Source organism: Trachypithecus francoisi, unplaced genomic scaffold (assembly GCF_009764315.1).
Source record: "Trachypithecus francoisi isolate TF-2019V2 unplaced genomic scaffold, Tfra_2.0 Lachesis_group1, whole genome shotgun sequence".
In the NCBI taxonomy this organism is placed as follows: domain Eukaryota; kingdom Metazoa; phylum Chordata; class Mammalia; order Primates; family Cercopithecidae; genus Trachypithecus; species Trachypithecus francoisi.
Window position 1 is genome coordinate 82,091,598 of NW_022681454.1, and position 25,580 is coordinate 82,117,177.

At 39.8% G+C, this 25,580-nt stretch overlaps 1 protein-coding gene and 1 pseudogene across 3 annotated transcripts in view; one reads left to right on the forward strand and one right to left on the reverse strand.

The window, feature by feature from the left end:
* CWH43 (cell wall biogenesis 43 C-terminal homolog) overlaps positions 1 to 25,580 on the reverse strand; it is a 98,488-nt gene that overhangs the window by 55,885 nt on the left and 17,023 nt on the right. For all 3 annotated transcript variants that reach the window (XM_033214710.1, XM_033214709.1, XM_033214711.1), the window contains 3 exons: positions 18,164 to 18,421; positions 14,843 to 14,968; positions 5,446 to 5,525 (listed from right to left, as the gene is read on the reverse strand). In XM_033214710.1, coding sequence (XP_033070601.1) covers positions 5,446 to 5,525; positions 14,843 to 14,968; positions 18,164 to 18,421 — 464 coding nt within the window. The remainder of the gene's footprint in view (positions 1 to 5,445; positions 5,526 to 14,842; positions 14,969 to 18,163; positions 18,422 to 25,580) is intronic.
* Positions 5,580 to 6,361, forward strand: LOC117086251 (annotated as a pseudogene).

Consider the following 25,580-nt stretch of genomic DNA (forward strand, 5'->3'; position numbering starts at 1 on the left):
CAGACCAATGAAAAGTAGCAAGATTGAAATGGCAATTTAAAAGTTGCTAACAAAAAAAAAGTCTAGGACCAGACAGATTCACAGCCAAATTCCATCACACATTCAAAGAAGACTTGGTACTAATCCTGTTGACACTATTCCAAATGATAGAGAAAGAGGGGATCCTTTCTAAATCATTCTGTGAAGCCAGTATCACTCTAATACCAAAACTAGCAAAGGAGATAACAACAACAACAAAAAACTACAGCCCAATATATCTGATGAATATAGTTGCAAAAATCCTCAACAAAATACTAGCAAACTGAATTCACCAGAATATCAAAAAGACAATCCACCATGATCAAGTGGGTATCAGGGATATGAAATCAGGGATGCAGGGATGGTTTAACATCTGTAAGTCAATAAATGTGATACACCACATAAACAGAATTTAAAAGAAAAATCATATGATCATCTCAATAGACATAGAAAAAGCAGTTGACAAAATCCAGCGTCCCTTTATGATTAAAACCCTCAGCAAAATCGGCATAGAAAGGTCACGCCTTAAGGTAATAAAAGCCATTTATTACAAACCCACAGCCAACATTATACTGAATAGGGAAAAGTTGAAAGCATTCCCCTGTGACCTGGAACAAGACAAGGATGCCCACTTTCACCACTTCTATTCAACATAGTACTGAAAGTTCTAGCCAGCACAATCAACAAGAGAAAGAAATAAAGGGTATCAAATTGATAAAGAGGAAGTCAAACTGTCACTGTTTGGGGATGACATAATGGTATATCTGGAAAACCCCAAAGACTCCACCAAAAAGCTCCTAGAACTGGTAAATGAATTCAGCAAAGCTTCAAGATACAAAATTAGTGTACACAAATTAGTAGCCCTTCTATACACCAACAGTGACCACAGTGATAATCAAATCAAGAATTCAACCCCTTTCACAATAGCTGAAAAAATAAATAAAATAAAATGTTTAGGAATATACTTAACCAAGGAGGTGAAAGACCTCTATAAAGAAAATCATGAAACACTGCTGAAAGAAATCATAGATGACACAAACAAATGCAAACACATCCATGCTCATGGATGGGTAGAATCAATATTGTGAAAATAACCATACTGCCAAAAGCAATCTACAAATTCAATGCAATTCTCATTAAAATAACACCATCATTCTTCACAGAACTGGAAAAAAACCTAAAATTCATATGGAACCAAAAAAGAGTCTACATAGCCAAAGCAAGACTAAGTAAAAATAATAAATTAGAGGCCTTACATTACCCAACTTCAAAATATACTATAAGGCCCTAGTCACCAAAACAGCATGGCACTGGTATAAAAACAGGCATATAGACCAATGGAACAGAATAGAGAACCCAGAAATAAAGCCAAATGATTACAGTCCACTGATCTTCAACAAAGCAAACAAAAACATGAAGTGGAAAAGGACGTTCTATTCAACAAATGGTACTAGGATAATTGGCAAGCCACATGTAGAAGAATAAAACTGGATCCCCATCTCTCACTTTATACAAAAATCAACTCAAGATGGATCAAAGACTTAGATCTAACACCTGAAACCATAAAAATTCTAGAATACGACATTGGAAAAGCTCTTTTAAAATTGGCTTAGGCAGAGACTTCATGACCAAGAACCCAAAAACAAATGCAACAAAAACAAAGATAAACAGATGGAGCTTAATTAAACTAAAAAACTTCTGCACAGCAAAAGAAATAATCGGCAGACTAAACAGACAACTCACAAGGTAGCGGGAAATCTTTGCTATCTATACATCTGACAAAGGACTAATACCCAGAATCTACAAGGAACTCAAACAAATCAGCAAGAAAAAAAATCCCATCAAAAAGTGGGCTAAGGACATGAAAAGACAATTCTCAAAAGAAGATATACAAATGGCCAGAAAACATATGGAAAAATGCTCGACATCACTAATGATCAGGGAAATGCAGATCAAAACCACAATGTGATACCACCTTACTCCTGCAAGAATGGCCATAATCAAAAAATCAAAAACTAATAAATGTTGACATGGATATAGTGAAAAAGGAACACTTTTACACTGTTTGTGGGAAGGTAAACTTGTACAACCACTATGGAAAACAGTGTGGAGATTCCTTAAAGAACTAAAAATAGATCTACAATTTGATCCAGCAATCACACTCCTGGGTATCTACCCAGAGGAAAAGAAGTCATTATATGAAAAAGATACTTGCACATACATGTTTACAGCAGCACAATTTGAAACTGCAAAAATATAGAACCAGCCCAAATGCCCATCAATCAATAAGTGGATAAAGAAAATATGATTAGATAGATGATAGATAGATAGATAGATAGATAGATAGATAGATAGATGATAGATAGATAGATAATGTGTGTGTGTGTGTGTTGTGTGTGTGTGTGTGTAATGGAATACTATTCAGGCATAAAAATGAATAAAATAATGGCATTTGCAACAACCTGGATGGAATTGGAGACCATTATTCTAAGTGAAGTGACTCAGGAATGGAAAACCAAACCTTATATATTCTTGCATATAAGTGGGAGCTAAGCTATGAGGATGCAAAGCCATAAGAATGATACAACGAACTTTGGAGACTCAGGGGAAAGGGTGGGAGGGAGTGAGGAATAAAAGACTACTAGTTGGTTACAATTACACTGCTCGTGTGATGGATGCACCAAAATCTCAGAAATCACCACTAAATAACCTATTCACATAACCAAATACCACCCATTCCCCCAAAAACCTATTGCAAAAATGTAATAACAAAAAAATACTACATATTTGGTACAGTGTACACTGCTTGGATTATAGGTGCACTAAAATCTCAGAAATCACCTCTAAAGAACTTATCCACATAACCAAAAACCACCTGCCCGAAAACTATTGACAATGGCCAGGCACAGTGGCTAACGCCTGTAATCCCAGCACTTTGGGAGGCCAAGGCAGGCAGATAACTTGAGGTCAGGAGTTTGAGACCAGCCTGCCCGTCACAGTGAAATTCCATCTCTGCTAAAAGTACAAAAATTAGCTGGGCATGGTGGTGTGCACCTGTAATCCCAGCTACTCCAGAGGCTGAGGCAAGAGAGTCGCTTGAAGCCAGAAGGAAGAGGTTGCAGGGAACCAAGATCATGCCACTGCACCCCAGCCTGGGTGACAGAGTGAGATTCCAGCTAAAAAATTTTTTTAAAAAAATTGACATTAAAAATAATACTAATAATAAAAAGAAAATAAGAAAAAATAAAAGCAACACTTCTCACTGTGTTCTACAAGCCCCTGGTATGGCCTTCCCAGCCTCTCCACATCATCTACTACTCTTCATCAAGCTTCAGCCAAGCCAGTAACCCTGATGTCCCTCAAACACACCAGGTGTGGTTCTCCCTCAGTCCTCTATATGTGTTCCTTCTGACAACATCCCAGCCCTCACAACTGTTTTCTCAGCTTACAAATTTCATCTCAAATGTCACCTCTCCTCAGACAGCTTTCTCTAATCCCCCATACCCAGTTACCCTTCATTCTACAATCCTGTTTCCTTCAGGGCAGCTTGATCTAAAATGAGATCATTTCTTTATTTGTTCTCTGAATACTATCATTCTCCCCTACTAGAATGCAAACTCTGGCAGGGCAGGTTCTTGTCCAACTTGTTTATATCTGTATCCCTGGCACCAGGTGATAAAGAAACATTCAGTAATCATTAGCCAAATGAATGAATGAGCAAATGAGCAAAAGAACGGGTGTTAAATCCAATTCAAATAACTCCTTCCAAAAGAATTCCTGGATGACATTAGGTATCCTTTTCTGATGGACATTATGTTGCAATAATAATGACCAACAACTAAAGGAACATGTAATGATCGTCTACTATTATCTACTTATTAAGAAATAGTTACTTAATTCTGAATACCTACCAAGCACTCTGTAAGTTACTGGACATACAAAGATCAAGAAGAGAAACGTGGTCTATGTTCTCAGTGTAGCTTTTTAATCAAAATGAATGTTCCTGATAGTACAGACTGCTAAAATTCAAAGTCAACCCTCAACAATTTCTATTTTAACCAAAACTGTACCTCTGACTGCATTATGAAATACACTAGACTTTTTATCAGATCAGATAGAAAGCACAACATTCAATTGCTTATTCTCATTTCTGCCAACTGTTCTAAAAGAGAAAAGGATATTAAAACATTTAAAACTGCAGACAGCAAGAGAGGAAAGAAAGAGACAAGAAAAGTTTTACTACCTGTCAAGGCATAAGCTACCCATAGTGTGCAAAATCAAGAATTATCTGTAAGAGTTTTCCTAAAGAATCTCACATTGCTATCTTCAGCAATATCTACCAAGGAGTACAGAAAGTCCAATACAAAATAGTTTCTTATCTCACAGTGACATGGTTTGGATCTGTGTCCCTACCAAATCTCAAGTTGAATTGTAATCTCTGGGGCCTGGAGGTGACCAGATCATGGGGGTGGAATTCTCATGAATGGTTTAGCACCATACCCTCAGTACTGTTCTCCAGTAAATAAATAAATGATAAAACACCCCCTTTGGTGTTGTTGTAATAGTGAATGAGTGAGTTCTCATCAGATCTGGTTGTTTTAAAGTGTGTAGCACCTGCCAGGTGTGGTGGCTTACACCTGTAATCCCAGCACTTTGGGAGGTGGGCAGATCACAAGGTCAGGAAATCAAGACCATCCTGGCCAACATGGTGAAACCCATCTCTACTAAAATACAAAAAAAAAAAAAAAATTAGCCAGGTGTCGTGGCACACTGCCTGTAGTCCCAGCTACTTGGGAGGCTGAAGCAGGGGAATCGCTTGAACCTGGGAGGCAGAGGTTGCAGTGAGCCAAGATCGCACCACTGCACTCCAGCCTGGCAGCAGAGTGAGACTCCATCAAAAACAAACAAACAAACAAAGTGTGTAGCACCTACCCCCTCTCTCTCTTGTTCCTGCTCCACCATGTAAGATAATTAGCTCCCTGTATGCCTTTCATCATGATTGCAAGTTTCCTGAGGCCTCCCCAGAAGCTGAGCAGATGCCTCCATGCTTCCTGTACAGTCTGTAGAACCATGGAATAATTAAAATTCTTCTTTATAAATTACCCAGTCTCAAGTATTTCTTTATGGCAGTGCAAGAACAAACTAATACACATAGTTTAGATATGTTAAATCATGAATGGCAGAAATAACTCCATAAAACAAAATCATCAACAATTTGTCCCTAGTATATGGGCCTATCCTATTCCAAGAATCCAACTTCATAAAAGAATCCCACTATCTTATCAGTCTGGCACATAAGGGTTTAGAAGATAGGGTCCAGGGCTCTGAAGTCTTCAGATTCAGGTTCAATCAGAATGGTAACATGTACAAATATATGCACACATATATACCATATAAAATTCTATTTCAAGGTTTTTAATTACTTACCACTTTGTCCAACTTTCTCTCATAGGCTTTATGCCGTAGTCCTAACCCCAACAATCCCACACCAACAAGCAGCCACAGAACTAAACAGAAAAAAGAAATAATTATTTATTTTTAAATAAATAAAATAAAATAAATTTGCTGACACTGACCTTCAGTGCCTCATCTCCAGTGCTGCGGTGCCCTCCAAGAAGTTCTTCATGATGGGGGAACTGGAAAATGAATGGGCGGAAGAAGAGTTTTGGGCAGCTCACTGGCACTGAATGTGACCAAGGTGCCAGTTGACGCTGAAGTGGTTTGCTCTCCCCCCACTGCCTATATCAACTTCACCCAGCAGAAGCTAGATCCGAAGATTGCTGTGCCTGTGCAGAACTGCTAGAAAGTGACTAATGGGGCCTTTACTGGGGAGATCAGCCCTGGCATAATCAAAGACTGCAGAGCCAGATGGGTGGTCCTGGGGCACTCAGAGAGAAGGTATGTCTTTGGGGAGTCAGATGAACTGATTGGGCAGAAAGTGGCCCATGCTCTGGCAGAGTTACTTGGAGTAATCACCTGCATTGGGAAGAAGCTAGATGCAAGGGAAGCTGGCATCACCAAGAAGGTTGTTTTCAAGCAGACAAAGGTCATCGCAGATAAGGTGAGGGACTGGAGCAAGGTCGTCCTGGCTTATGAGCCTGTGTGGGACATTGGTACTGGCAAAACTGCAACACCCCAAAAGGCCCAGGAAGTACAAAAGAAGCTCCAAGGATGTCTTAAATCCAACATCTCTGATGTGGCTCGGAGCACTTGTATCACTTATGGAGGCTCTGTGACCAGGGTAACCTGCAAGGAGGTGGCCAGCCAGCCTGACATGGATGGCTTCCTCCTGGGTGGTGCTTCCCTCAAGCCTGAATTCGTGTATATCAATGCCAAACACTGAGCCCCACCCATCTTCCATACCCTTCCTGCCAAACCAGGGACTAAGCAGCCCAGAAGCCCAGTCACTGTCCCTCCCCTGCACAAGCTTCTGATGGTGTCGTCTGCCCTCTTTTGTGGCCTCATCCAAACTATACCTTCCTTTACTGTTTATATCTTCACCCTGTAATGGTTGGGACCAGGCCAATCCCTTCTCCACTTACTATAATGGTTGGAACTAAATGTCACCAAGGTGGCTTCTCCTTGGCTGAGAGCTGGAAGGGGGGGAATTTGCTCCTGGGTCCCCTAGGCCCTAGTGACGGCAGGAGATAAAACATCCTCTCCCTTCTTACACTGTGAGGCCAAGATCCTTCCCTCAGAAGCCAGGAATGCTGCCCTATTCCATGGTGCCCACTCCTGTGTGGGCTCTGTATGTGAACCACTCACATGGGAGGGAATAAACACATGGCACTAGGAAAAAAAAAAAAAAAAAACTAAATCTGTTTTAAAATAACAAGGTTTATAAAATCATTGAATTTACTGGCCAATGATTTTGTGCAAAGGGGAAATGTGTAGTTCTTGGGTTAATTTTCATGTGTGACATGTATACATCAACCACTCTTTAAACTCAGGTTTCAAGAATTTTCCCTAAAAATGTTCCAAGGACTATGAGCTTAAAGTAAAAATAAGTTCTAAAACATACAAGAAAACAAGTTTCCATGAGCAGGAAACAAAGGAAAAATACTCTGCAGAATCAAGCCCACAAAGACAGATGTTGGAACTTTCTGAATCAGAATATAAAACAAGTACGCTTATTATATTTACAAAAATAAAGGAGGGTATTCAAAAGTATGACTAGGGAACATGAGACAAAAATAAGCAATCAGAAAATTTTTTCAAGAAATCAAATAGAGTTCTAGAAATAAAAATATAATTATAATAATTGAAATTAGAAATTCAAAGACACTTGAATTAGACAAGCTGAATAGAGAATTAGTTCAAGGTGCAGGCCAAAACATAGAGGCAAAAAATATGAAAGGGCAGGCGCACCCAAGATGGCCAAATAGTAACAGCTCCAGCCTCCAGCTCCCAGCATGAGCAACACAGAAGACGGGTGATTTCTGCATTTTCAACTGAGGTACCAGTTTCATCTCACTGGGGCATGTCGGACAATTGGTGCTGGTCCGCAGGTGCAGCCCGACCAGTGAGAGCTGAAGCAGGGTGAGGCATCGCCTCACCTGGGAAGTGCAAGGGGGAAGGGAATTCCTTTTCCTAGCCAAAGGAAATTGAGACTGACAACAGCTGGAAAATCGGGTAACTCCCACCCTAATACTGTATTTTACCAAGGGTCTTAGCAAATGGCATACCAGGAGATTACATCCCACACCTGGCCCAGAGGGTCCCACGCCCACACAGCCTCCCTCATTGCTAGCACAGCAGTCTGAGATCTAACTGCAAGGTGGCAGTGAGACTACGGGAGGGGCGCCCACTATTGCTGAGGCTTAAATAGGTAAACAAAGCTGCCAGGAAGTTCCAATTGGGTGGAGCACACCACAGCTCAAGGAGGCCGGCCTGCCTCTGTAGACTCCTCCTCTGGGGACAGGGCATAGCTAAACAAAAAGCAGCAGAAACCTCGGCAGAGGTAAATGCCCCTGTCTGACAGCTTTGAAGAAAGCAGTGGATCTCCCAGCATGGAGGTTGAGATCTGAGAACAGACAGACTGCCTGCTCAAGGGGGTCCCTGACCCCGGAGTAGCCTAACTGGGAGACATCCCCCACTAGGTGCAGACTGACACCTCACACCTCACACGGTGGGGTACACCCCTGAGACGAAGCTTCCCGAGCAAAAATCAGACAGCAACACTCACTGTTCAGCAATATTCTATCTTCTACAGCCTCCGCTGCTGATACCCAGGCAAACAGGGTCTGGAGTGGACCTCAAGCAAACTCCAACAGACCTACAGCTGAGGGTCCTGACTGTTAGAAGGAAAACGAACAAACAGAAAGGACACCCACACCAAAACCCCATCAGTACGTCACCATCATCAAAGACCACAAAGATGGGGAAAAAGCAGTGCAGAAAAGCTGGAAATTCAAAAAATCAAAGCGCATCTCCCCCTCCAAAGGAACACAGCTCATCACCAGCAATGGAACAAAACTGGATGGAGAATGACTTTGACGAGTTGAGAGAAGAAGGCTTCACTCAATCAAACTTCTCAGAGCTAAAGGAAGAACTACATAACCAGTGCAAAGAAACTAAAAACCTTGAAAAAGGAATGGATGAATGGATAACTAGAATAATCAATGCAGAGAAGACCTTAAAAGAACTGACTGATAGAGGTGAAAACCATAACAGGAGAACTACGTGACAAATGCACAAACTTCAGTAACTGACTCGATCAACTGGAAGAAAGAGTATCGGTGATTGAAGACCAAATGAATGAAATGAAGTGAGAGGAGAAGTTCAGAGAAAAAAGAGTAAAAAGAAATAAACAAAGCCTCCAAGAAATATGGGATTATGTGAAAAGACCAAATCTACGTCGATTGGTGTGCCTGAAAGTGACAGGGAAAATGGAACCAACTTGGAAAACACGCTTCAGGATATCATCCAGGAGAACTTCCCCATCCTAGTAGGGCAGGCCAACATTCAAATTCAGGAAATACAGAGAATGCCACAAAGATACTCCTCGAGAAGAGCAACTCCAAGACACATAATTGTCACATTCACCAAAATTGAAATGAAGGAAAAAATGTTAAGGGCAGCCAGAGAGAAAGGTCAGGTTACACACAAAGGGAAGCCCATCAGAATAAAAGCAGATCTCATGGCAGAAACTCTCCAAGCCAGAAGAGAGTGGGGGCCAATATTCAACATTCTTAAAGGAAAGAATTTTCAACCCAGAATTTCATATCCAGCCAAACTAAATTTCACAAGTGAAGGAGAAATAAAATGCTTTACAGACAAGCAAATGCTTAGAGATTTTGTCACCACCAGGCCTGCCCTACAAGAGATCCTGAAGGAAGTACTAAACATGGAAAGGAACAACAGGTACCAGCCATTGCAAAAACATGTCAAAATGTAAAGTCCATTAAAGCTAGGAAGAAGCTGCATCAACTAGCGAGCAAAATAACCAGCTAATATCATAATGACAGGATCAAGTTCACATATAATAATATTAACCTTAAATGTAAATGGACTAAACGGTCCAATTAAAAGACACAGACTGGCAAATTAGAGAGTCAAGACTCATCAGTTTGCTGTATTCAGGAGACCCATCTCACATGCAGACACACACATAGGCTCAAAACAAAGGGATGGAGGAAGATCTCCCAAGCAATGGAAAAAAATAAGGCAGGGGTTGCAATCCTAGTCTCAGTTAAAACAGACTTTCAACCATCAAAGATCAAAAGAGACAAAGAAGGCCATTACATAATGGTAAAGGGATTAATTCATCAGGAAGACCTAATTATCCTAAATATATATGCACCCAATACAGGAGCACCCAGTCATAAAGCAAGTCCTTAGAGACTTACAAAGAGACTTAGACTCCCATACAATAATAATAATGGGAGACTTCAACACTCCACTGTCAACATTAGACAGATCAACGAGACAGAAAGTTAACAAGGATATGAACTCAACTCTGCAACAAGTGGACCTAATAGACATCTACAGAACTCTCCACCCCCAAATCAACAGAATATACATTCTTCTCAGCACAACATCACACTTATTCCAGAACTGATCACATAGTTGGAAGAAAAGCACTCCTCAGCAAATGTACAAGAACAGAAATTATAACAAACTGTCTCTCAGACCACAGTGCAATCAAACTAGAACTCAGGACTAAGAAACTCAATCAAAACCACTCAACTACATGGAAACTGAACAACCTGCTTCTGAATGACTACTGGGTACATAACGAAATGAAGGCAGAAATAAAGATGTTCTTTGAAACCAATGAGAACAAAGATATAACATACCAGAATCTCTGGGACACATTTAAAGCAGTGTGTAGAGGAAAATTTATAGCACTAAATGCCCACAAGAGAAAGCAGGAGAGATCTAAAATTGACACCCTAACACCATGCAGTAAAAAATGATAAAAGGGATATCTCCACCAAGATAATGAAGGCAGAAATAAAGATGTTCTTTGAAACCAATGAGAAGAAAGACACGGTGTACCAGAATCTCTAGGACACACTTAAAACAGTGTTAAGAGGGAAATTTATAGCACTACATGCCCACAAGAGAAAGCAGGAAAGATCTAAAATCAACACCCTAACATCACAATGAAAAGAACTAGAGAAGCAAGAGCAAACACATTAAAAAGCTAGCAGAAGGCAAGAAATTACTAAGATCAGAGCAGAACTGAAGGAGATAAAGACACAAAAAATCCGTCAAAAAAATCAATGAACCCAGGAGCTGGTTTTTTGAAAATACCAACAAAATTTATGGACCACTGGCAAGACTAATAAAGAAGAAAAGAGGGAAGAATCAAACAGATGCAATAAAAAATGATAAGGGGATATCACAACCGATCCCACAGAAACACAAACTACCATCAGAGAATACTATAAACAACTCCACACAAATAAACTAGAAAACTTACAGGAAATGGATAAATTCCTGGACACATACACCCTCCCAAGACTAAAGCAGGAAGAAGATGTATCTCTGAATAGACCAATAACAGGCTCTGAAATTGAGGCAATAATTAATAGCCTACCAACCAAAACAAGTCCAGGACCAGAGGGATTCACAGCCAAATTCTACCAGAGGTACAAAGAGGAGCTGGTACCATTTTTTCTAAAACTATTCTAATCAATAGAAAAAGAGGGAATCCTCCCTAACTCATTTTATGAGACCAGCATCATCCTGATACCAAAGCCTGGCAGAGACACAACAGAAAAAGAGAATTTTAAACCAATACCCCGATGAACATCACTGCGAAAATCCTCAATAAAATACTTGCAAACCGAATCCAGCAGCACATCAAAAAGCTTATCCACCAAGATCAAGTTGGCTTCATCCCTGGGATGCAAGGCTGGTTCAACATACACAAATCAATAAACGTAATCCAGCATATAAACAGAACCAAAAACAAAAACCACATGATAATCTCAACAGATGCAGAAAAGGCCTTTGACAAAATTCAACAGCGCTTCATGCTAAAACCCCTAAATAAACTAGGTAATGATGGAACGTATCTCAAAATAATAAGAGCTATTTATGACAAACCCACAGCCAATATCATACTGAATGGGCAAAAACTGGAAGCATTCCCTTTGAAAACCAGCACAAGACAAGGATGCCCTCCCTCATCACTCCTATTCAACATAGTGTTGGAAGTTCTGGCCAGGGGAATAAGGCAGGAGAAAGAATAAAGGGTATTCAATTAGGAAAAGAGGAAGCCAAATTGTCCCTGTTTGCAGATGACATAATTGTATATTTAGAAAACCCCATCGTCTCAGCCCAAAATCTCCTTAAGCTGATAAGCAACTTCAGCAAAGTCTCAGGATACAAAATCAGTGTGCAAAAATCACAAACATTCCTATACACCAATAACAGACAAATAGAGAGCCAAATCATGAGTGAACTTCAATTCAAAATTGCTACAAAAAGAATAAAAAACCTAGTAATCCAACTTAATAGAGATGGGAAGGACCTCTTCAAGGAGAACTACAAACCACTGCTCAACGAAATAAAAGAGGACACAAACAAATGGAAGAATATTCCATGCTCATGCATAGGAAGAATCAATATAATGAAAATGGCCATACTGCTCAAGATAATTTATAGATTCAATGCCATCCCCATCAAACCACCAATGACTTTCTTCACAGAATTGGACAAAACTACTTTAAAGTTCATATGGAACCAAAAAAGAGCCCGCATAGCCAAGACAATCCTAAGCCAAAAGAGCAAAGCTGAAGGCATCATGCTACCAGACTTCAAACTATACTACAAGGCTACAGTAACCAAAACTGCATGGTACTGGTACCAAAACAGATATATAGACCAATGGGACAGAACAGAGGCCTCAGAAATAACACCACACATCTACAACCATCTGATCTTTGACAAACCTGACAAAAACAAGCAATGAGGAAAGGGTTCCCTATTTAATAAATGGTGCTGGGAAAACTGGCTAGCCATATGTAGAAAGCTGAAACTGGATTTCTTCCTTACACCTTGTACAAAAATTAATTCAGGATGGATTAAAGACTTAAATGTAGGACCTAAAACCATAAAAGTCCTAGAAGAAAACCTAGGCAATAACATTCAATACATAGGCATAGACAAAGACTTCATGAATAAAACACCAAAAGCAATGTCAACAAATGCCAAAATTGACAAATGGTATCTAATTAAACTAAAGAGCTTCTGCACAGCAAAAGAAACTACCATCAGAGTGAATATGCAACCTACAGAATGGGAAAAAAATTGTGCAATCTACTCATCTGACAAAGGGCTAATATCTATCATCTACAAAGAACTTAAACAAATTTACAAGAAAAAAAAACCCTATCAGCAGCAAAAGCAAAAATTGACACATGGGATCTAATTAAACTAAAGAGCTTTTGCACAGCTAAAGAAACTACCATCAGAGTGAACAGGCAACTACAGAATGGGAAAAAATTTTTGCAACCTACTCATCTGACAAAGGGCTAATATCCAGAATCTACAAAGAACTCAAACAAATATACAAGAAAAAAACAAACAACCCCATCAAAAAGTGGGGAAAGGATATGAACAGACATTTCTCAAAAGAAGACATCCATACAGCCAACAGACACATGAAAAAATGCTCATCATCACTCGCCATCAGAGAAATGCAAATCAAAACCACAATGAGATACCATCTCACACCAGTTAGAATGGCAATCATTAAGAAGTCAGGAAACAACAGGTGTTGGAGAGGATGTGGAGAAATAGGAACACTTTTACACTGTTGGTGGGATTGTAAACTAGTTCAACCATTATGGAAAACAGTATGGCGATTCCTCAAGGATCTAGAACTAGATGTACCATATGACCCAGCCATCCCACTACTGGGTATATACCCAAAGGATTATAAATTACTCTACTACAAAGACACATGCACACGTATGTTTATTGCGGCACTATTCACAATAGCAAAGACTTGGAATCAACCCAAATGTCCATCTGTGACAGACTGGATTAAGAAAATGTGGCACATATACACCATGGAATACTATGCAGCCATAAAAAACGATGAGTTTGCGTCCTTTGTAGGGACATGGATGCAGCTGGAAACCATCATTCTTAGCAAACTATCACAAGAAGAGAAAACCAAACACCGCATGTTCTCACTCATAGGTGGGAACTGAACAATGAGATCACTTGGACTCGGGAAGGGGAACATCACACACTGGGGCCTATCGGGGGAGGGGGGAGGAGGGAGGGATTGCATTGGGGAGTTATACATGATATAAACGTCATGCACATGTACCCTAGAACTTAAAGTATAATAATAAAAAAAAAAAAACCCTATCAAAAAGTGGGCAAAGTATGTGAACAGACACTTCTCCAAAGAAGATATTTATGCAGCCAACAGACACGTGAAAAAATGCTCATCATCACTGGTCACCAGAGAAATGCAAATCAAAACCACAGTGAGATACCATCTCAAACCAGTCAGAATGGCAATCATTAAAAAATCAGGAAACAACAGGTGCTGGAAAGGATGTGGAGAAATAGGAATGCTTTTACACTGTTGGTGGCAGTGTAAATAAGTTCAACCATTGTGGAAGACACTGTGGTGATTCCTCAAGGATCTAGAACTAGAAATACCATTTGACCCAGCCATCCCATTACTGGGTATGTACCCAAAGGATTACAAATAATGTTACTATAAAGACACATGCACATGTATGTTTATTACAGCACTATTCACAATAGGAATGACTTGGAACCAACCCAAATGTCCATCAATGATAGACTGGATTAAGAAAATGTGGCATAATATACACCATGGAATATTACACAGCCATAAAAGATGAGTTCATGTCCTTTGCAGGGGCATGAATGAAGCTGGAAACCATCATTCTCAGCAAACTATCACAAGGACAACAATCCAAACACCGGAAGTTCTCACTCATAGGTGGGAATTGAACAATGAGAACACATGGACACAGGGCAGGGAACATCACACACCGGGGCCTGCCATGGATGGGGTAGGGACCTGGGGAAGGGATAGCATTAGGAGAAATACCTAATGTAAATGACGAGGTTGATGGGTCCAGCAAACCAACATGGCACATGTATACCTATGTAACAAACCTGCCCATTGTGCACATGTGCACTAGAGCTTAAAGTATAATTTTTTTAAAAAAAGTAGAGAAGACAGCTGTTAACAACATGGCAAAATGTTGAGAATTGCTGAAACTGGATGAAGGATACCTGAGGGACCATTATACTCTTTAATTTCATACATTTAGAATTTTATATAATTAATTTTTTAAGAATGTAAAACTATACTTACAAAGTTTCATGTATTTTTCACTCTTTCTGAAAAGCACTTTAGAACTGTTTTTTGTTTGAAGAAGCAAGTCAAGGTTTTTCTTAGGACCAAATAGCATATTCAGCCCAATAATTAACAAGTTTGTCCCTGTTACAAGGGAAAGAAAGAATATGTTATACTCTGATCCAAAAATCCTTCCAATGTTGTATTCCAGCAGCTGAGATTTCTTTTAAAGGAACATACCCTGGAAATTCATGTACTGATTTAATTTATCTCAAAACCTAAGCAATTACTTTGGTAGTGCCTTTGATAACTGGAAAATATCAGGTAGGGTTCTAGGAATCATGCTTTAAGTGAGAGGACCCCAGCCTTTTCCTGATGCATATTTCTTTGAATTTCTTGAGTATTTCCTAGTTGTTAGGTTGCTGAAGGTGTTGCTGACTGACTGTTGATTGGGCAGGGGACAGTAAAATCTTCTGAGCTCCCATAGGGATGCAATAAGAGCCCTTCCGTGCACCAGGTTGAGGATCACAATGGAGCATATGTAGGCTCTTAATATGACAGTGCTTGTTGCAATAATTCTGCCCCAGGATATGAGTTCTCCGGCCACAGAGGCCTCACAGAGGATTCATGCCGGAAGTCACAGTGTGCCAACAGACCAGACAATAAAGTAGAGCTAAATTGGGATGCACAGCAAACTAGCTTACACTTAAAGTTTACTTACTTCATCTAAAACCATACACACTAAAAATGGAAACAGAGATATGCTGCCAAATGGAAATTAAGAAATTAAGGCATTTAAGAAATGTCAAGTGAAAGTCAGAAGCCAAGCAAAAACAGCGGTATCCAATTTTCCAGGAAACAGCAGGAGGAACCCAGAAAATAAATTTAGAACTAAATTCTGATATAATAAAGATTATTTTCAACTCAGTTGTATTAAAAGCTACTCTAAATATTACCAATATTTCTTGGCTTTTATGGCCTTATCAAATAACATCACTCTTATTTTTCTTTAAAGTTCTTAGTTGTATGAAGCTGTAATTATGCACTGTTTCTACAATCCCATAAGTAGTGAGAAGAAACTAAAAAAAAAAAAAACTCAGCGTTCATAAAATTCTAAAGAAACAAACTCATGCATGGAATAGCTCTTACTTTCATTTGTTTTATTCTCATGGCAGATCCCTAAGCAAGCTTGTAAAAGAAAAAAAGCAGGGCATTGGACAAGAAAACAAAGCAGGGGAGAGTACACACACCTGAAAGAAATCAGAAGAAATACAAAGTTTGTAAAGCCAAGGTTACCACAGAAGAAAGACAGCAATGTATTTCTCTCATTAGATAAAAGCTTGAGTATTTATCAGAAATACTAAATTCTCCAAGTTAATTCAAAAATATTTCATGTAATTTTAAAATATGGCTTTCAAACCAGCCTGTCCTGACAGATGTCTAGCTCATGGGATAGAAAAGCATATGGGAAAATGTACAGAGTAGTTGGATATCTGTCAGGGCATCAGGGGAACTGTAGTAGAACCCAGGTAGATGTAATCCCAGCACCTTGGGAGGCCAAGGCAGGAGAATTGCATAAGCCCAAGAGTTCAACTCCAGCCTGGGCAACAAAGTGAGACCCCATCTCTACAAAAAATAACAATCAGCCAGGCATGGTCGTGTGAGCCTGGAGATCCAGCTACTTGGGAGGTTGAGGTGGGAGCTCAAGGACACACAACTATGACTGCACCACTGCACTCCAGCTGGAGCAACAGAAAAAGAAAAAGAAAAAAAACAGAACTCAAATAGAAGCCTTCACTTCTCCTGAGTAGCACTCACACAACTGTAATTTCTTAAGTATTTGTCTCGTTTTATATATAGTGTTTCCCCCATTCAACTAAAGCTCCAGGTAGGCAAGGACAGTGGGTGTTTTTAATATTTCAGCAGCTGGGAATGGTAGATAAAGTGGACCAGAAGAATGAGAGTGTGGGAAAGGGGGCAGTGATGAGAAATTGATTAATGGGTACAATGTACCCTGTTAGGGTGATAGATACTCTAAAAGCCCTTACTTAATCACTATGCAACCCATGCAAGTAACAAAATTGCACTTGTACCCCACAAATTTATACAGATAAAAAGGTGAAGAAATAATCTTCAGTATCTGGCACTGTTCCTGGAACATAAGGTAGATGATCATATTTTTTTCAAAATGTAGATAACCAGTGAAATCATGTTAATGTTCTTAATGAATAACTGAACAAACGAACGAGTTTAACCCTTATTAACATGTTTTTTTCTCCTCATCTTTCAAACATTTTGTGGAAGAATTTGACATGTTACTTAAGCTAAAATTATGTAATCTAAATGATTCACAACATTCGATTTATGTATGCCTGGTATACACCAATAATTTTATTATTGCCAGAAGCCAATTTTTAAAATATTAAAATTGAACTAAGTTTATGAAATTATAATTTTGGTATGTGAATCAATTTTTAAAATATTAAACTGAGCTAAGTTTATGAAATTATAATTTTGGTATGCAAATTCATAACTACTAAAATGGTAAATATATTTGTGCTATGATTTGGAGGTTTATCATTTACACTAAGATATATGAATTTTTTGGTACAAATATAGTAAATAAAAATGATAGTGTCTAGGTGTGGTGGCTCACACCTGTAATCCTAGCACTTTGGGAAGCCAAGGCAGGAGGATCACTTGAGGCCGGGAGTTCAAGACCAGCCTGTGCAACATAGTAAAACCCCCATCTCTACAAAAATTTTTTAAATTAGTGGAGTGTGGTGGCCCACACCTAGTAGGCCCAACTACTTGGGAGGCAGAGGTAGAAGGATCGTTTGAGGCCAGGAGCTCAAGGCTGCAGTGAGCTATGATCACACCACTGCACTACAGCCTGGGAAACAGAGTAAGATCTCATTTCAAAAAAAATTCATAAATGAAATTCAGGGGAACCCCAAAAAATCACAATCCCCATGTATATTTACAAGCCAACCACTGAAGTGGCAGCATGAGTATCATGATCATACCTTTTCCTAACACATCATATAACACAAGTGTTATGCTTTAGTATGGACTGAATCTTTTCACAACTAATTAATTTAAAAGACCTTTGTAGTAATAAGTATTACTCAAATGCGCTGGTAAATTAAGACATTTGTTTTTAATTTATAATTTAGACATCCCTCCAGGTTTTGTGTTTTAATCAATAGAGTCTATTTTATTAAGAAAGCTAGATCATCCTGTTTTCTTCTACCAGTTACATAAGGTGCTAAATCCTGGTCAGTCCATAAGGATATTTTTGAGCAATTATTTTAATCCAGACCTTTCAAATATACTCACCCAAAAGCACATCTGATCTTTCTCTAGCATAGACACCTCCTGGGACAAACTTAAAAGCTGTGCACCAGGCACAGAAAAATATTTCTAGAAGATAAAATATCATGGCAATGGTCATGGTTTTCCCAGGGTTTGTCCCTGAGTTAATAAGGTGTCCAAGTGCTTGAGGCCACACGGACGCAGTAAAGACGGCGAAGACACAGCCGGACATAGCAGCTGCCCACGTGTGCAGATAAAGGAGCCCCGCAGCTGAAGCTGTTCCTGTTTGTGAGAGAGAGAAATGAATCAGACAGGAAAGCAGTTGAGCTTAGAGGATGACCAATTTATAGCCTTTAGAACCAGAACAGACCTTAGGGGTATACTAATCCAATCTCCAGACAGATGAGAAAACTAAGGTCTGACAAGGTTAATGTGATTTGCCCAATGTCACACAGCCAGTTACTGTATCAACTGGAGGTAGAATGTGGATCTAGTAAATCTCAGTTCAGTGCTATTTCTTCAGAAAGGGCAGGAGGAGGGGAAAAGGCATTTTTAGGTCATTGCTGTTAAGACCCTAACAGCAATAAAAACTAAAATTATCTGTAATACCAAAAATATGTCCATTACATTTAACCAATTGGATACAGGACATTAGAAAACAGGTAGAGTGTGGTTTTTAGAACACTTCTGTTAAGGGGCTTTTAAAGGAATTTCTGTCCATCTAATGCTACCTCCTGTCCTACAAGAGGTACATTGACTTTTCCAACCACACAGCCCCAAGAGAAGAGGTAGCATTCGTATGCTCACTGCTTGAGCAATTCTGCAATCAGTTCATTCATCACCCAACAGCCTGCTAGGTGTCGGTAGCTATGCATTCTGTCTGATCCACAGCAGGCACTCTGTAAGTGTTAGTTTATTGAGCCAATGCTGAGGTCACATAACCTTTCCCCCCAATTCTTGTGAAATCAGCTTTGAAATAGCACTGCAGGGTCCACTCCATCTTGGGACCATCAATATAATCCCTTTCCATAGAAAATATGGCATTTTTGAAACATTCCAATCCATGTTGTATAATTGGGACCCACCCTTCAAGGGTAGCTATAGCAGACTCTTCACTACTTGGGCCAAGAACTCCAGAAAGCAGTGGGAAGCAGAAAGTGGCTCCAGCCAGCATCTTAATGCCCCATAGCTCAATAAGTTCAGTACACTCCATTGCACCATCACAGGGCAATGCCACCTGCCTGATTGCCTATTTCTCCCCACTTCAAAAAGAACATCTCTCAGATGAGCATGAGAACTAGATTCCAAGGTCCTCTACAAACCATGGAGTTTAACTCCATAGGGAGATCTTCAAATACCTAGATCCTCAATGGAATTTTTTCATTTTAAAATAAAACAACTGCAATGCCTATTTGCTTTAGAAATTTTAAAAATACAGAACTGAAAAGAAGCAGTTTAGGATTGACTAAGATGGAGATGACCACAGCCAATATTTCTGTGTATTTCTAAGTCATCTTCTGTGTATATACAGAAGTATTTTTACATAAATGGAATTGTACCACATATTAAAGACTATATATGCTGCTTTTTATGAAACATTATATCAGGAACATTTATTAGTGTAAATAATTTTTTTCTAAAACATTTTAATGTACATATAATACTTCACTGGATAAATACACCACAATATAAGTATTTTCCTATTGCTGGCCATTTATGAAGCTTCCCATGTCAAGCATTTAAAACAACAGTGTGATGAACACATTTTTTTGTCAATGATCCCTTGCCACATTACTTATTATTTCCTTAAAACAGATTCTTAGCAACACAACTCTTATGTTAAGGGGCATAAGTATTTTAAGGTCATGACTTTTGACCAGTTGCTTTCCTGAAAGCAACTTTCAGGAAACCTAATTCTTGTCTTTACTTCCTGTAGAAAACCTGCCAAGTCTCAACACCTCTTAAATCCTGTCAAAATTTCATCTTTAACTTGGTAAAAATTTACCAAATATATGTAATAATGCCAAAAATCTTTACCAAATTAAAGTCAAAAAATGCTATGACATTTTAAATTGCACTTATTTGACTATTAGTGAGGTTGAATTTTTCTTACTGGCTTACAATGACTGTTTTTAAAAGCATGATCCTGAATTTGATATTCTAATCTAAAGACGTTAGAATAATATTGTTAAATAGTGGCAAGATGGCTGAATAGGAACAGCTCCAGTCTCCAACTTCCAGTGCTAGCGACACAGAAGACCGGTGATTTCTGCATTTTCAACTGAGGTACTGGGGTCATCTCACTGGGGAGTGCTGGACAATCAGTGCTGGTCAGCTGCTGCAGCCGGACCAGTGAGAGCTGAAGCAGGGCAAGGCATCGCCTCACCTAGGAAGCACAAGGGGGAAGGGAATCCCTTTTCCTAGCCAGGGGAACTGAGACACACAACACCTGGAAAATCCGGTAACTCCCACCCCAATACTGCACTTTAAGCAAACGGGCACACCAGGAGAATATATCCCACACCTGGCCGGGAGGGTCCCATGCCCATGGAGCCTCCCTCATTGCTAACACAGCAGTCTGCAGCGATCTAACCACAAGGCAGCAGCGAGGCTGGGGGAGGGGCGCCCGCCATTGCTAAGGCTTAAGTAGGTAAACAAAGCCGCTGGGAAGCTCGAACTGGGTGGAGCTCACAGCAGCTCAAGGAAACCTGCCTGTCTCTGCAGACTCCACCTCTGGGGACAGGGCACAGCTAAAAAACAACAGGGGAAGCAGCAGAGACCTGTGCAGAAGCGAACGACTCTGTCTGACAGCTTTGAAGAGAGCAGTGGATCTCCAAACACGGAGGTTGAGATCTGAGAATGGACAGACTGCCTGCTCAAGTGGGTCCCTGACCCCTGAGTAGCCTAACTGGGAGACATCCCCCACTAGGGGCAGTCTGACACCCCACAACTCACAGGGTGGAGTACACCCCTGAGAGGAAGCTTCCAAAGTAAGAATCAGACAGGTACACTCACTGTTCAGCAATATTCTATTTTCTGCAACCGCTGCTGCTGATACCCAGGCAAACAGGGTCTGGAGTGGACCTCAAGCAATCTCCAACAGACCTATAGCAGAGGGTCCTGACTGTCAGAAGGAAAACTATCAAACAGGAAGGACACCTATACCAAAACACCATCAGTATGTCACCATCATCACAGACCAGAGACAAATAAAACCACAAAGATGGGGAAAAAGCCGGGTAGAAAAGCTGGAAATTCAAAAAAATAAGAGTGCATCTCCCGCTGCAAAGGAGCGCAGCCCATTGCCAGCAACGGATCAAAGCTGGTCAGAGAATGACTTTGACGAGATGAGAGAAGAAGGCTTCAGCCCATCAAACTTCTCAGAGCTAAAGGAGGAATTACGTACCCAGCACAAAGAAACTAAAAATCTTGAAAAAAGAGTGGAAGAATTGACAGCTAGACTAATTAATGCAGAGAAGGTCATAAACGAAATGACAGAGATGAAAACCATGACACGAGAAATACGTCACAAATGCACAAGCGTCAGTAACCGACTCGATCAACTGGAAGAAAGAGTATCAGCGACTGAGGATCAAATGAATGAAATGAAGCGAGAAGAGAAACCAAAAGAAAAACGAAGAAAAAGAAATGAACAAAGCCTGCAAGAAGTATGGGATTATGTAAAAAGACCAAATCTACGTCTGACTGGGGTGCCTGAAAGTGAGGGGGAAAATGGAACCAAGTTGGAAAACACGCTTCAGGATATCATCCAGAAGAACTTCCCCAACCTAGTAGGGCAGGCCAACATTCAAATTCAGGAAATACAGAGAATACCACAAAGATACTCCTCGAGAAGAGCAACTCCAAGACACATAATTGCCAGATTCACCAAAGTTGAAATGAAGGAAAAAATCTTAAGGGCAGCCAGAGAGAAAGGTCGGGTTACCCACAAAGGGAAGCCCATCAGACTAACAGCAGATCTCTCGGCAGAAATTCTACAAGCCAGAAGAGAGTGGGGGCCAATATTCAACGTTCTTCAAGAAAAGAATTTTAAACCCAGAATTTCATATCCAGCCAAACTAAGTTTCATAAGTGAAGGAGAAATAAAATCCTTTACAGATCAGCAAATGCTTAGAGATTTTCTCACCACCAGGCCTGCCTTACAAGAGACCCTGAAGGAAGCCCTAAACATGGAAAGGAACAACCGGTACCAGCCATTGCAAAAACATGCCAAAATGTAAAGACCATCGAGGCTAGGAAGACACTGCATCAACTATCGAGCAAAATAACCAGTTAATATCATAATGGCAGGATCATGTCCACACATAACCATATTAACCTTAAATGTTAACGGACTAAATGCTCCAATTAAAAGACACAGACTGGCAAACTGGATAAAGAGTCAACACCCATCAGTCTGCTGTATTCAGGAGACCCATCTCACATGCAGAGACACATATAGGCTCAAAATAAAGGGATGGAGGAAGATCTACCAAGCAAATGGAGAACAAAAAAAAGCAGGGGTTGCAATCCTACTCTCTGATAAAACAGACTTTAAACCATCAAAGATCAAAAGAGACAAAGAAGGCCATTACATAATGGTAAAGGAATCAATTCAACAGGAAGAGCTAATTATCCTAAATATATATGCACCCAATACTGTAGCACCCAGATTCATAAAGCAAGTCCTTAGAGACTTACAAAGAGACTTAGACTCCCATACAATAATAATGGGAGACTTCAACACTCCACTGTCAACATTAGACAGATCAACGAGACAGAAAGTTAACAAGAATATCCAGGAATTGAACTCATCTCTGCACCAGGCGGACCTAATAGACATCTATAAAACTCTCCACCCCAAATCAACAGAATATACATTCTTCTCAGCACCACATTGCACTTATTCCAAAATTGACCACATAATTGGAAGTAAAGCACTCCTCAGCAAATGTACAAGAACAGAAATTATAACAACTGTCTCTCAGACCACAGTGCAATCAAACTAGAACTCAGGACTAAGAAACTCAATCCAAACCGCTCAACTACATGGAAACTGAACAACCTGCTCCTGAATGACTACTGGGTACATAACGAAATGAAAGCAGAAATAAAGATGTTCTTTGAAACCAATGAGAACAAAGATACAACATACCAGAATCTCTGGGACACATTTAAAGCAGTGTGTAGAGGAAAATTTATAGCACTAAATGCCCACAAGAGAAAGCAGGAAAGATCTAAAATTGACACTCTAACATCATAATTAAAAGAACTAGAGAGGCAAGAGCAAACACATTCAAAAGTTAGCAGAAGGCAAGAAATGACTAAGATCAGAGCAGAACTGAAGGAGATAGAGACACAAAAAACCCTCCAAAAAATCAATGAACCCAGGAGTTGGTTTTTTGAAAAGATCAACAAAATTCACAGACCACTAGCAAGACTAACAAAGAAGAAAAGAGAGAGGAATCAAATAGACGCAATAAAAAATGATAAAGGGGATATCACCACCAACACCACAGAAATACAAACTACCATCAGAGAATACTATAAACACCTCTACACAAATCAACTAGAAAATCTAGAAGAAATGGATAATTTCCTGGACACTTACACTCTCCCAAGACTGAACCAGGAAGAAGTTGAATCCCTGAATAGACCAATAGCAGGCTCTGAAATTGAGGCAACAATCAATAGCCTACGCACCAAAAAAAGTCCAGGACCAGATGGATTCACAGCTGAATTCTACCAGAGGTACAAGGAGGAGCTGGTACCATTCCTTCTGAAATGATTCCAATCAATAGAAAAAGAGGGAATCCTCCCTAACTCATTTTATGAGGCCAACATCATCCTGATACCAAAGCCTGGCAGAGACACAACAAAAAAAGAGAATTTTAGACCAATATCCCTGATGAACATCAATGAAAAAATCCTCAATAAAATACTGGCAAACCGAATTCAGCAGCACATCAAAAAGCTTATCCACCATGATCAAGTGGGCTTCATCCCTGGGATGCAAGGCTGGTTCAACATTCGCAAATCAATAAATGTAATACAGCATATAAACAGAACCAAAGACAAGAACCGCATGATTATCTTAATAGATGCAGAAAAGGCTTTTGACAAAATTCAACAGCCCTTCATGCTAAAAACTCTCAATCAATTCGGTATAGATGGAACGTACCTCAAAATAATAAGAGCTATTTATGACAAACCCACAGCCAATATCATACTGAATGGGCAAAAACTGGAAAAATTCCCTTTGAAAACTGGCACAAGACAGGGATGCCCTCTCTCACCACTCCTATTCAACATAGCCTTGGAAGTTCTGCCTAGGGCAATCAGGCAAGGGAAAGAAATAAAGGGTATTCAGTTAGGAAAAGAAGAAGTCAAATTGTCCCTGTTTGCAGATGACATGATTGTATATTTAGAAAACCCCATTGTCTCCGCCCAGAATCTCCTTAAGCTGATAAGCAATTTCAGCAAAGTCTCAGGATACAAAATTAATGTGCAAAAATCACAAGCATTCTTATACACCAGTAACAGACAAACAGAGAGCCAAATCATGAATGAACTTCCATTCACAATTGCTTCAAAGACAATAAAATACCTAGGAATCCAACTTACAAGGGATGTAAAAGACCTCTTCAAGGAGAACTACAAACCACTGCTCAGTGAAATCAAAGAGGACACTCACAAATGGAAGAACATACCATGCTCATGGATAGGAAGAATCAATATTGTGAAAATGGCCATACTGCCCAAGGTGATTCATAGATTCAATGCCATCCTCATCAAGCTACCAATGAGTTTCTTCACAGAATTGGAAAAAACGGCTTTAAAGTTCATATGGAACCACAAAAGAGCCTGCATTGCCAAGACAATCCTAAGTCAAAAGGACAAAGCTGGAGGCGTCACGCTACCTGACTTCAAACTATACTACAAGGCTACAGTAACCAAAACAGCATGGTACTGGTACCAAAACAGAGATATAGACCAATGGAACAGAACAGAGTCCTCAGAAATAATACCACACATCTACAGCCATCTGATCTTTGACAAACCTGAGAGAAACAAGAAATGGGGAAAGGATTCCCTATTTAATAAATGGTGCTGGGAAAATTGGCTAGCCATAAGTAGAAAGCTGAAACTGGATCCTTTCCTTACTCCTTATACGAAGATTAATTCAAGATGGATTAGAGACTTAAATGTTAGACCTAATACCATAAAAACCCTAGAAGAAAATCTAGGTAGTACCATTCAGGACATAGGCATGGGCAAGGACTTCATGTCTACAACACCAAAAGCAACTGCAGCAAAAGCCAAAATTGACAAATGGGATCTCATTAAACTAAAGAGCTTCTGCACAGCAAAAGAAACTACCATCAGAGTGAACAGGCAACCTACAGAATGGGAGAAAAGTTTTGCAATCTACTCATCTGAC